Source organism: Anas platyrhynchos, chromosome 6, assembly GCF_047663525.1.
Source record: "Anas platyrhynchos isolate ZD024472 breed Pekin duck chromosome 6, IASCAAS_PekinDuck_T2T, whole genome shotgun sequence".
NCBI lineage: Eukaryota > Metazoa > Chordata > Aves > Anseriformes > Anatidae > Anas > Anas platyrhynchos.
Window position 1 is genome coordinate 27,994,089 of NC_092592.1, and position 13,741 is coordinate 28,007,829.

General features: G+C 46.9%; 1 protein-coding gene across 3 annotated transcripts in view; it reads left to right on the plus strand.

The window, feature by feature from the left end:
- WBP1L (WW domain binding protein 1 like) overlaps positions 1-13,741 on the plus strand; it is a 54,180-nt gene that overhangs the window by 37,642 nt on the left and 2,797 nt on the right. For all 3 annotated transcript variants that reach the window (XM_027459852.3, XM_072039748.1, XM_027459854.3), the window contains 2 exons: positions 2,525-2,627; positions 13,013-13,174. In XM_027459852.3, coding sequence (XP_027315653.1) covers positions 2,525-2,627; positions 13,013-13,174 — 265 coding nt within the window. The remainder of the gene's footprint in view (positions 1-2,524; positions 2,628-13,012; positions 13,175-13,741) is intronic.

The following is a 13,741-nucleotide window of genomic DNA, read 5'->3' on the forward strand; positions in this document are numbered from 1 at the left end:
TTCTGAACTGCGTGTGCCAAGAGCAAACTGCGAGCCTGTTCAAAGGTACAGGTGCTTGCGCATTAGAGAAGCTCCAGGCAGTAAGTTGACAACATAGTCTTGAATTTTAATTCGGATGGGAAAGCAGGATGTTGCTTGAGACTGGATCTCCAAAAGCAGGAGAGCCTCTGAAACCAGGACTGCTGCAAGTTCTGAAGCAGGAAGATTATAGCAATGTTGAAGCTGATGTAGGTTGCTGCTGCCAAAAGACCAATGTGTTCCTTATTGCTATCCTTTTGGAGCAGGCAACGCTGAGTGGAACAAATTTTTAGGGGGGGAATAAACACAGGTGGTCAAGGACAGCTCAGTGTTGTGATGCGGAGGAGATCCTGAAATGGCACTGTGGGACTCTGTTCTCTCACCAGCTCCACGTGACTCGTTTGCTAGTTCAACATGTCACATTGATCTTCTTATGTCACAACCACAGACCTCAGCTGGTGAGTTTTTGGCTTGTGCATTATCAACAGGATGGCAATTTTGCAATGGGATCTTAATTTCTCAATTCTGTTGATGTGAGAGCCAAAATCTATCCCGTTCGTCAGTCGCTTTAACTCTGCAAAGCCAATAAAAGTGAGGAAAAGTGTAAATAAACTAATAAGAACAGATGAGAGAAGAGATGTGTCCTGTTCCTAGTTCTTTTCCTGATTCAAATTACAGTTTTTGGAATGAGCAGTGTTCCTGAAGCAGAAAATGCTGCGCTAGCTCAGCAGTGTCTGCTAAAAGTTGCTATCAGACACTGTAATTAGAGATGGAAAACTGCTCCTTAGTCTATGGGAAAATGTTGTTTCTACTGTTGATGTGCAGTGTTTTAAGATGAGAATGTGAAATGTTTGCTTTAGCTACGTGCAGCAATGCAATCTGGCCGTTTTATCCAGCAAAGTGGTGTTCTTCTGGAAATGGGAAGCAGGTACCACCTTGCTGTGTCTGCGGTGAGGTGTAGGATAGCCCACTAATGATTTTTAGAGGCTTTTGGGAACCTCGTGGTGCCCGTCGTGGAAGGGGAAGTGGTTTATCTTAAGCAGAATTATGTTTGCTAAACTGTGTCCACACGATATCAAAGCCCTTCCAAAAGTTATTTTGTCACAGAGGTCACAAAGCTGTAGTTGTTTTGGTTGTGAAATTTGAACAAATTCTGGTTTGAGACTCAACCTGCACTTCGGGCTCATCTTTGTAGGTTAATTTTGCCTGAACTTAGTGTGGGACTCTTCTGCATCGAAACTTCTGCCTTTCATCCCTTGCTCAGTTGTCTGATCCATAGTTTGAAAGAGACTTTGATTTGCACACGTGGTGACTATGTAGAGGTTTATGCGAAGTGTAGAGGTTTATGCTGTGTTGCACTCACATGCAATGCAGAAACAGTGCAGTTCAGCAAGCGTTGGGACCCACAGATGTACAGTCCTAGAGCCTGCTCTCCTTGGGTTTGCTGCTCATCCTAGCTGGTTGGGTTTTGTTGGGCTGTACTTATTTATTTATTGATCTTTATTTGAAAGATGGTTCTTACAAAATGAATTATTTCAACACATCGTTAGTATCAACTTCCCCATGCTTTCTTTGCATTATTCATAAGACGTTTTAAGCGGGAAAAAAAAAGTGATAATTTTAGACTTTGTTACAGGTTTGCATGCATCATCAGTGTATTTTATTAAGGTCTGTTTGTTTTCCAAGAGGTGGTGTACAGTCTTCTGACTTCCAGGTTGCCCCAACGCCTCTTAGAGACGTACACACCACAGCCTGTAACAGACTTCTGTTTTCTCATGTTCTGTACGTTGTCCCACCCATGTTTTCAGACTAGCAGGAAACCCTGGACTCCTGGGGGGGACTGAGACTTCACACCAGCCGCCTTTTCCATCTTAAGTGTCCTGAGGACCTGCTGGGTGATACAGTACAGCTGATTTGGCTCTGCTCCTGGACTACTTCACTGTTCCAGGAAGAAGTTTTACAGGAATGCTGATCTTATATAAAGCACATGGCTAATTATGAAGGAATCATTTTAGATTGGAATCTTGCAGGAACATACTGTAATTATCACTGAGATCTAAATGAATCCAAGCAGTCTTTTCTCAAGTTATAATGTTCTGTTTATGAATGCATTTTTTTCACTTGGCGTGCAGCCCCAGTAATGCAGCGATATTGTGTAAAATGTGAAACAAATGATATCTCGTCTTTAAGAGAATGCCTGGCTCCCAAAACATGATAACTTTTAATGGAAAAGGAAAGGGATGATAAGAAAGCAGCGCTGTCTAGGTGCTAAAGCAATGTAACTCATGAGTTTGGAGATATGGGGTTTTCTTCAAAACTGTCATTTATGGAATATATTCTTTGGTGGTCCCTAGTTGTATTTTAATCTCTTTATGTATTTTAAAATTTCCCAGGACCGTAACTTGTGAATCTTAAATTGCTTGCAGATTGTCGGGTAAAAAAAAAAAGACTACATTTACAGAAGATACTGACAAAACATCTTAAAAGTGTGTCTGTTTAATTTTAGGACAAGGAAACCTGCATGGGTGTCAACAATCAAAGTTACATATGTGAAACGGGCCACTGTTGTGGACAATCCCAGTGTTGCAACTACTACTATGAACTCTGGTGTAAGTCCTTCTGTTTTGTATGGCTTCCCTTCCTGATCTGCATGGCTGTCGTACTACAGGTCTGGCTTGTGTCTGGTGGGGTGTTGTGTTCAGCCCTTGTCATGCATTGCCATTGCATTTAGCTGCAACGCAAACCGGCGTTGACCTGATACAGCGAGGGAAATATTGTTGTTACAATGGGCACTGCCTGCTTTTTGAGGAGTAATGGGCTGTCTTACCACATTCATGACTGGAAATTTGTTGTTTGGTCTTGTTTCTGGTTTGGACAGTACTGAGGGTACTCAAAATAGCATTGTATGCGAGTGAGAAACCACACTTGAGGGACAATGCCAACACGCACAACTCTTGAGTTTGACACACTCAAACGGAATTAATTCAGTGTCTTTCATCTTATTGTTTGAGTTCTTTGCTAGAATGACAGTTTACATCTGATTTATCTTTTTAAAGCTGTCCTCTCGAGGAGCGGGGCTGGGATGTCTATTCTCTTAAGGAAGCACTGTGTTGGGAGCACAGCTCCTTGGGTAGAGGGGGTCTTGGGCAAATTTGGGGGCTGCCAATACTGTAGGCTGTGAGGAGCATTCACTGCCCATTGCCTTTCTTATCTCCTGGGCGTTTTTGTGAAATCTGGCATTTAAAACTACCCATGTTTCTAGTGAATGGTTAAGTGATTGTACCTTCCAAGTTTCTTCAGAGGGCAGCAGGCAGGTCAAAGCAGGTCAGCAAAACTGTGATAAAGCAGCCAAAGGGATAGGAAAATAAGAAATGCTGAAGTTCAAAGGTGGACTTTGAGTTGTGCCTGGGTGGACAGCGTCTTCCTTTCCCAAGTAGGAACCATAAAGGGTTGAACATTGATCTTGACATGCTGTGGTACTGCCAGGAACCAAAGCTAAGGCGGCATCTTGCTCCAGAAATTTGGAAATGTGGAACTCTGAACATTGCACCCTCACATTAGAGACTGGTGACATTTTCCTACCACACCCCACGGTATCTCGTAGCTTTACGTAACTGTGCTATCTACTTAATCCCTCTGTGGTGCCGACAGTTTCACTTTCTCAAAGAAACGTCTGTGTGGAAATGTATTATACACATGAAGAGTGTCACTTTGCCTGGATCCAAGGACAGGAATAGCTGATGCTCCATCCTTTAGTCTGAAAATACACTTTTACTTTCCAGAGTATAATCAGCGAAGCATGGAGGACATGGTTGTAAATTAAACAGGGCTCTAAGGGACTTCTTGAGAAGGTGTTAGGAGTCAGGCCTGTAGTGCCTGGCTGTGGCAGTGCAAGTGGTAAGAGCTGAACACACTGTGGGCCTTTTTTAGCAGGTTTATGTTCAGAAGTCTCCAAACAGCAGGTTTATGTCCAGAAGTCTCCACACAGAAGCAGAAACGATTCAGGATGGGGTGTGGAGCTCCGGGGACCCTAGGCCGAGGCACAGGCCCGAACGTGCGGCCTCGTCGGAGCATCAGGCTCAGGGTGGATGGCTGGAATTTGTTCGGACCAAATGGGGCTGCATGGAGAAAGCAGAGCGGGGAAGGTCAGGCCCTGCTTTGGAGTTGTGTGGGTGGGAATGCAGAGGAAGGAGGCATGTATCCAGGGGCTTATAGGCTCTGTGGCAAACAGGATCTAAATTGAGCAACAGCGTGGAGTACAGCTGCACACTGATGCTTGCTGCAGTCACCATGTTTCTCCCATGGCCGCCTTGAACGAGGCGTAATTGAATTGCATGCAAACAATAGAGGCAGAACAATAGCCCCCTGCCTTTCTAATGAAACGATTTTGCTTTTCGCTGTAACTGCATGGCATGGACTTCTAGATTTGGCAGTGCCTGGCTGCATCATGGAAGGTTTTGGAAGATAAAAACAGATTTTATTACAGGGAAGGAGAGCGTTTCGGGCTGCTCTCTAGGGCAAGCACACGAGTTGCTTTGAGAGCGTGGAGTAAACATATTAATGGCACACACTGATGAACGGCTCCTCAGGGGAGGTGGGTTTCTGTGCTGAGATTCCCATTCCTCCCACGTAGTGAAGAGCATCATATACCGCACTGAGATGAAGGGAACGGTGCAAACTCGAGACCTATTCTTGCAGGTTTGCTGCAAATTTGGGCAAATGCCCAGCATTGATTTACAGTTGGTTAATGTTTTCAAAGCCTGCCTTGCCATTATGTGTGCTAGGAGGAGGTTTCTGGGGTGGGGGGTGGAGGTGCGGGCGGGAGTGTGTCCTTTTAAATGAAAACTCATGTTCTAGAGCGTGCGACCACAGCTGCAGAAGTGCTCTGCTGCTCCAGGGATTGTTGAATATCTCGGGTATGTATGTGTGCTGAGGCACCCCTGAGACCTTTGAGGTGAACAGAGGCGATAATTTATGTAAATAGACTCACTAACAGTAGTGAACTGATGGTGTGGCGAGCAACAGCTTTACACGCTAGGGAATAGATTAGCTTTTTAAAGGTTAATAATAAATTTTGGTTAATGAACAGTTAAATTGGAACTTTTCAGTATGGCTTCATGCTTCTCTTAGGATTTGACTTTAACCAACGTATGCATGTACTGGAGTAACTTTTCAGAAGTTTCTACTCCTCCCAGAAACTTCTCTGACCACCAGGACTACTGTGTGCCTGAAAACTGGCCTTCTTCCTTGTCCTGTTGAATTAAATCCTGATTTTTTATTTTTTTTTTTTACCACCACAGCTTAGTGGGGACAAGAAGCAGAGGAGGGTGGCATTTGAAATGGAAAAGAAAGCTGGTCTGTCTTTGTTGGGTATGCCTTTTGAAACGTGATCCTGTCTTGTGGCCACTTGGAGGATTTCCCATAAAAAGGATCGTTTTCCCCCATTTAAGAATTTGAGGGAAGTTTTGTCTTTGAAAACGGCTGACCTCAACATTTCTAGACAGCAAGTAAGGTTACAGTAATTATAAACCAGTCCTTGAGGGTAATGGAATGGGATGCAAAATCAAGGTATTATTTTGTTAAGGGGTGGAGTGGAGGAATGGAGAACATGATATGCCAAGCAGGTGGACAGCCTGTGTTTAAAATTAGATAACAGCTTGGTTCAGATTCCCCACCCATCTCTTATTAAAAAAAAAATACAGTGCCATGTTGCCAAATAATAAAACTATATCCAGGTTTTTATATATAGGTCTCATAGCTATATAAAGGTTCGATTAGTTCTTAGCTGAAGGTGGCTAGCTGTTAACATGGGGGGAGAGGGCAGGATATTGCAGTATGTCTCTTAATTTTTATGGAGTAGGGTTTTGAAAAGCAGAAGGGGAGAAGGAGCTTCACTGTTGCATCTCCCCACATAGAGGAAGCTGTCTGGATGGATGGTGGCTGAGCTGGTTCCATGCTTTAGCCTAACAATCTCCTTGGGCTCCCCAGAGAGGTCACTGTGCTCAAGGGGGAGGTTGTGAGAGAATAGCAGCAGCCCCTGGGTTTTGCTCGCTAACAGTTTTTTATTCAGGTCTGTTAACGATGTGCTTGTGATTTGCTGGAGTTTTCTGATGTTGACCTTGGTGCAGGCGTGATGGGTGTTTTATTGCTTAAATGTTCCCAAATGCCACTTTTCAAACTAGAAGAAAGAAAATAATGAAGGCAGGCAGTTACCTGCGTTTTGTCGGTTAGGAATTAAGGCTCAGGAGTTCTGGATTTTCCAAAGCTTAAGCCTGTAATGTGTTTTGAGAACCCAGTCCAGATCTCCTGACATCCATCCTTGTCTCCCCCTTGCCCTGATGAGGAGCAGCGTGAAATTAGACAGCTCCTGAGGCACTCAACACAGCAAGTTAAGCTGCAGAAAGTATTTTATATGCTGCGGTTGGAAGGATAGCATGCGGGGCTTCAGGAATCGCAGAGCATGGAGACAGGCAGCTGGTCACAGCACGCAGACGGTCTCAGCTGCAGCCCCTCAAAGTCAGAGCGTTAAAGTACTGCACAACAAACCAGCGTGGGGATTCAGATGTCAGATGTACCAGATCCTGCTTCATTTTGGCTGCTTCAGCGGTGACACTGAGCCCCCCCTCTGTTTCTGAAAGACAAAAACTGTCTTGGCTATTTGGGCCTTAGTGGAAGGGTTGTACGGGAAAAAATCTGTTTGCAGGCAGCACAGTTGATGTTTTTGCTGATTTTGAACGTTTTGCTCATCTCTGCACGCTTCCCCTTGGAATCTCTAGACAGTTCTTTTCCCCAAAAAACGTGCTGCCAGAAAATTTTGGCAGGAATCCGGTTAGTTGCTAAAGCTCTAGCAACTGCTGTAACACGTACATGTTCCAGGTCAGCTTTATAACAGGAATTCATTTCCAAAGACTTTGCTGCAGTCTCCAAAGCCCTCAGTCAAATAACACGTCGGTCCCTTGTTTTCTTTCTCACCCCGTGTTATCTTATCCTTCACTTTAACCGAGTCCTCTTTTTTTTTGGAGGGGGATTTGCCCAGTTCCTTGCCTTTCTCGCAGCCTCCTGCATGGTTGTGCTTGCTTTCTCTTTCTCAGGTGTACGAAACTTCACCTCTGGCTGCTGTTACTCCTCAGCTGGTGCTTCAGCGATGACCCTGCTGTTACGAAGCCTGGCAAACAAAACAAATGTCACAACTATGTGGAAACTGATGATAAATTGGGGTTAGTGGGGAGTTGTTTTCTTGTACTTCTGTAGCCTCATTCGCACAGCAAAATCAACTTAGGCTGGTTTTGGGGTGGTGATGTTCTCCTACACAAAGAAGGCAATCTCTCTTGCACAGTCTCACTGTGTAGATCCTGACCTGCACCCCATGTGGGCTACATCTACCTGCTAAAAAGCAAGAAAAGGCAAGACAACCAACCCCTGCTCTTTCACCCCGTCTTCTGCACCTGCAGCTCAGCTCCTCACTAAATCCCCAGATCCATCACTTATTCCACATCTTGGTCCCAGGTTAACTGGACACGGCCTCAACTGGATGTTTCTCTCTGGTATATGTTAGACCAATATTTAACGTGCATTTTACCAACATAAAGGTCTTGATGGGGTACATCTCTTACAGCAGAATTGATTGGTTAAAAAAAAAAAAAGTCTTCTGGAGCCCAGGAACAATTGTTCTTCAAAGGCGCTCTTCCCCAGGAGAAGAAGCATAACAACAGTCTGTGGATTTACTGCTTTGACTCTCATTGCAGAGGATTTTTCTGAAACACATTTTTTTCCATCTTATCTCACAGCAGTGGATGTACTGTGTACACTGGCCACTCTTCAGAAAGCTAGAAACCAGCTGCAGTTGATGTCCATCACCTTCTGTCACGAGTCACCAGTCCGGGAGCCAGTGAGCAGGAGCTGGAGATGTCGCCTTCAGCTTTTTCCTTTTACCACTGCAGTTCAATAACTCTTTCCCGCAGTGTGATCGGGCTGGGGCTGCAGTTCTGCTGACTTAAATTGACACAAAGCTGTCACTGACAGTCACGGTCATTCTCTCGCTGCTATTTGGTTGGGCCAGATGAGTTTCAACCTGTGCTGGTTCCCTGAAAACCACCTCAAAGCACAGTTGCAGGCAACTTTGTGCTGGCAGGAGGTATGGAAGAGACAGGCTTGGAGGGACCTGGTCATTCAGCAGCCTTCTTTTTCTTTAAAATGTTCCTAGGCCCATGGCCTGGATCCTCGTCTCGCATTCCTGAGCAGCAGCGTTGACTCACGCGGGCTCGTGTTGAAGAGGCAGGAGACGACACAGTGTCCGTGCCAAGGACACTATAAAACCCAAGTGCATCCGCGTTGTGGTACCAATTAAATCTCTCTCCTGGTTTTGATGATAGCGTTGGCCCTGGGAGAGACGATTTCTTTTTCCAGGCATGGCCAACTGTGAGGCCGCTATTTGGGAGATCGCATTTTAGTCAATGAAACTGTCCCACTTCTTCTTCTGTTTAGAACCAGCTCTCGTGAAGCCAAAGCTATTACCCAGATGCTTGTCAGGCAGACACAAAAACACTTTGCAGTATATTTTGGCTCCCTTTGAGGGGACTTCCTGCCAATAGAGCAATGGCATTTGCCCAAGTTTACCGTGAACTTGAGGGCAGATTTCTCTGTTCCTACCCTTGGAACGCTCCAGAAAACATGTTTTCCATTTTGCACAGGATAAAAGGAGCTTCCCTCGATGGGACTGCTGATGGCAGCATCCCAGGCAGCAAGCACAGTACATGTCCTCCTCGGCATCGGGCTGAACACTGCTCCCCACTTTTCACAGGGAGAGATTGCTCTGTTTCTTACCCTTGAGGTGGTTTATTCTTAATTATTCTTAAATTTGGGCAAAACTGATCAGTGCCTCAGGTTTTCTTGAAGCTCTAAGGCTGGCACATTCTGTCATGGCTGGTAGAAAACATCTCCAGTGTGTGACCTCTGATGGGAGAGATGTGAGAGAGGACTTCCCTGGGAGGCAATTCTCTTTGCAGGTCCTCCTGCAGCTCCTGTTTGGATCCTCGGAGCTTGGTGCTCACGTAGAGCTTGCAGCTTTTCCCCGAGCCTGTGTGATGCTGGTAAGAGCTTGGTTCTTCTGTTTTATTTTTATGAAAGCTTTTGATGCTCTGGCAGGGAAATCTCTTGGCAAAAGTCAACTCCTTGGCTGTGTCTGAGTCCCTCTTTGCTTGCATCATTACCAACCCATTGGCATCACCAGTGAATTTGACAGAAAATACAGCAGCGCTTCTCAGAACTCAGCACTTCTCAGCCTTTTTTGGACTGCAGAGCATTTCAACCTCTGACTCTTCCATAAACCAAGGGCGAGCCTGAAATTGCCTTGAAATCTCACAATCCTGGAGTGTTCAGCTCCAAACATCACTTCTGTCCATGGTGTCCACCAGCAGCAGTTCTTTCCCCAAAGACCCTTTTTTCTCTCTGCCTGTCAGTCTCCCCCTCTGATCTCAGTGAGCTTTTGATTCCTGTGGTCACAAACAGATTGGCAGTGGGAAATGCCCCCTGGAGCTTCTTTCTCGAATGGGACAATTACTGCCAGACCTGGTTCTGCCTCCCAATATTTCCTCCTCTTCCAGTGGCTGCAGCAACAGCTCAGCACGGTGCAGCTGAAACCAGCTCCTGTCCATATGGACAGGAGACACGTGCTGAAGAGCACAGGGAAAGCTTTTTGGGACAACGAAAGCAACTGGAAGCCCAGTTTTAGTTGGCTTTTGGAGACCTTTTGATGCCAGACTTCTGCTGCCTCTGCACATCTCACCCGTTTTCAGCACGAAGCAGAGCTGGTGCCTGCTTTTGCCACGGGCCAGGTGTTAGCGTGTACCGTTACAGCGCTCAGCCTCCACGTTCCCTGCTCGTGTCGTGTTGTCTTTGGATGGATTTGCAATTCCCCTCCTTCCCCTCTTGCCAAACGAGCTGCGTGGGCCAGCGCTCTGCTCCGCTTCCCTCCCTGCTGCTCAGTTGGAAGGCGAGCAGCACCAGGTGTGCGAATGCACAGCTCGGCCCTGGACATCTTCGCTGTTCTCTCCATACTTTCAGACATAATATTTACACTGGGCCTTTACGTGCAGCTGGAGTTCAAATAAATGACCGGACTGTCTGTTTGCTGGGCTTCTGCAGGTTTTGGGTTCTGCAGCTGTGCCCAGCCTCCTGGCGAGGGCACGTTATGGGGCCTTCTGCGGGCTCCCGGCACCATGCTGGGCTTGCACCCAGACCTACAACCAGACTCGAGCAGGTGAGCAGCTTCCCAGTGCTGCTGCGTGGCAAGGCGGGGACAAAGCCCTTGGAGAAGAAGCCAGGAGCCAGGTGGAGCAAGCGGCTGTGGTGGGCACGCGGCACCGATCCCCTGCGATCCCCCAGGCAAAGCCCGGGGCTCGTGCTGAGTCAGGAGTTGAGTAATTCCTAGAAGCTCCAGGAAGCATCCGTGGTTAATGAAACCAGGCAATAGCGTGGTATTAGTGGGTTCTTTTTCTGGAAATTCACATGAAAAACACCAAGTCCCGTCCGTTTGTGGTCGCGAGCACGCCCGGAGACCCTTGGCACCAGCATGGAGGTGTTGCTCCTGGCCCCGTGACCAGACTGCAACCCAGTAAATTATGGGCTGTTTACTTAAAAAATGCCACCTGCGGTTTCAGTAGGATCCAGCATTAATTTATTAGCCCAAAGTGCTGTGTTCTGTTCCTGCCTGTTGTTTACAGAGCCGCTGCCTGTCTTCTCGGCGATGGCTGAGCTTGCTTTGACCCCTACCCTGAGCTTGTCCGTCAGTTTGTCTGCAAAGCACTTCGGGATTTCTTTGGACTGGGTCGAGGAGATTTCTAAAGAAATAGTTTTTTAATCCACTGGATGCAGGCTTGGGTGGGAGCAGTTATTCCCTGCAGAAAAATTCGGCGGCTACAGCTGAGATTGCTTAACAGTGGCGCTTCTCCAGGACAGCTTAACTAACTAAGTGCTGCCTGCTACCACGGCCTCCAGAGTCCTTGGGAAAGGACATGAAAAAACGTGTTAAAAAGCATCTGTTTTCATAACTAGCTAAAATCCCTGGATAGCCAGGCGTAATTTTCCATTGTTGTTGAGCGGAGGATCACGGATCGCTCTCCGAAAATAGGGAGCACTGGAAGATGAGCTGCGGGCCTGCCTCGGCACACGGCAGCGTGCTGTGTGAGTGACCTGGTTCTGAGGAGTTGTTCTTGCTTCCTCAGCAAGCACGGGCCAAGGAACCTTCTTCCGTCCCCAAAAAATTAAAATGTATTGGAGTTTTCAAACTGCGAGACGGTGACTGCGAACGCCTGGCTTTGAAGGATCCCTGTAACTTGTATAAAAAGACCTTTTTAGGAACAAGAGGGTGCCTGGAGGGCAGTAGACAAATAAAAAGGAGCATGCAAGACCTTTATTTGATAGCGAGTTTTGATAAATTTGGGTACAAGGTAGAGCCTTGCTCGTTAGAGAAACAGGTTGTGCAAGGCGAGAGGGAGATTTCGATTTGCTGTGCCAAAATGCAGGGAGAAATTCGGGTTACGACACAGGGAGGTGCGAGTCCCTGCTCAAAACGCTGCAAGGCACGGTGCAGCACATCCAGCTCACCTGCACACGGCTCCGAGAGCAGCGATACGGCTTGATTGCACTTTGTCCTGAGACAGAGCAATGTTCCTCTCATTCCTGAGATTCCTAAACTGTTCACCTTTCCCCACCCAGCTCTGAGCAGAGAAAACACTTCTGGCTCCGAAGGGGATGCTGAAAACAAGGTGGTGGGAAGCCAGGCCAGAGGTTTTTATTAGGGAGAAAAAAAGCAGGTTGATATCACAGGGCAGAATGACCCCCTTGAAAACGTTTTTTTTTTTTTTTTTTTTTTTTTGCACTGATTTTGTGTGTTTGGGATTAATAAAGAACGGCAGAAGTCTCACCAAGAGAAAAAATTGTGTTGCGATCTCTGCTGAGGAGTGCTTGCCAGGCCTCGTGTTTATAAAGGAGGAACTCTCCTGGTATTTTTAGCTGCGAAAATCAAGCTCAAAAAATGATAAAGGTTACACATGCCTCTGAGCCAGAGAGGGCTGCGGGCTGCAGTTGCGGGAGGCAAAACCCTAACCTGGCGTAAGCGGTGCAGCTCTTTGATATCTCTCTGAGCCGTGTTTCTAATGCATGCAAGCGGGAAGGGAGCTTTAAAGAGCATGGGGGGGGAGAGTTACTTGGCATTGTAGCAGGACTGGAGGAAATTCAGGCAGCGCTCATGTTAAATTCCCTTTTAAAGAGCACTGCGTGTCCTGTGGCAGCGCGCAGAAACCCGCCGCGGCCACAAACAGAGCAGAAGTTGGGTTTCTTGAGGATTCGGTGTGGGGGGGCTGGATTAATTTAATTTCGGGTAATTTAAGGCATTGAATGCAAAAATAAGTTTTAAAAATATTTTGAGACGTCTATGTAAAAAGAGCATGTTTTTGTTAAGCATAACAATGAGGGGTTTGGGCTAGAAATTAAAGGGCAGCGCAAACAAAAGCCCAACGTAGTGCTTGGGGTTTTTCTCTTCTTCTGTGGTCAATCTGCAGAGTGTCTTTTGTGTCTTGATTATTATTTTCAAACCGAAGTGGCTGTGGGAGTCAAATTCAATGCTATTCACAGATCTGTTTATGTTTTTTGCCAAAAGAAGTGATTTCCAAGGGGTGGGATGGATGGGTTTTGGGGGCGGGGGAGCCACAGCTCCATTATTTTGTTCTCCTCCAGAGCTGTGACTAGCAAGCGTGCTCCATGTTGTACCAAAACATGCACAAAATGACCCAAATCAGCGCAGGCTCCCAGAGCAGCAGTCCCTTATGCAGGTGTGCACGTGCAGAACCTCCCAATCCGTGTGTTTCTGCTTTTAGAGCAGCACGGGGTTCAGATCTACACTTCCTAGGGATCTTCCCCGTCACATTTATAGGTTTTTCAGGGTTGGATGTGGCTCTTGCACCCTGGCTAACATCTCGCTCTCCCCCCCCTGCAGGGTTTTGGCTGGTGTGGACCATCATCATCATTCTCAGCTGCTGTTGTGTTTGCCACCACCGACGCACCAAGCACCGGCTGCAGGCCCAGCAGCGGCAACATGAGATCAACCTGATCGCTTACCGGGAAGCCCACAACTACTCAGCCCTGCCCTTCTATTTACGTACGTACCTCGCATCGCTTATCCTAGAGGCCGTGGGGAGCAGTGCTTGGGCTCAGCGGGAGGTGGGGACAGCTCTGCTGCCTCACCGGGGCTTGTGGAGGATGGAGGTGATGGGAAAGCACCATCGATTCGTGACCGTAGTGCCCTGCTGTGCTGTGCTGGAGTGGGGAGCCTCAGCCTTTGACTGGAGGTGCCACAGCTGAGTTTCCTATACAGGCTGTCGAATTGCATGTGCAGACCTGCTTTTCTCATTCAACTCTTGCCCCAGCAGCTTTTTCCTCCCCAGCCCCAGGGATACACAATTACGCATGGAAAAATACAGTGCTATCTCTGAAGGTTTCCATTATTTAAGTCCGTTCGGTCTATATAGGCTATTTTGTTGCCTGTTATGAAATAAATAAAATCTTTCTTAGATCTGAGGGTCTGTAAGTACAACGAACTCACTTCTCTTGCTGGTACTGCCAGTTTATTCTGACCAGACCAGAAAAACTGAATCTACCACTGAAACAACAACCATGAGCCCCGATGCTGAGTTTCTGGTAACAGTTTGTGTCTCTTCATATTCAC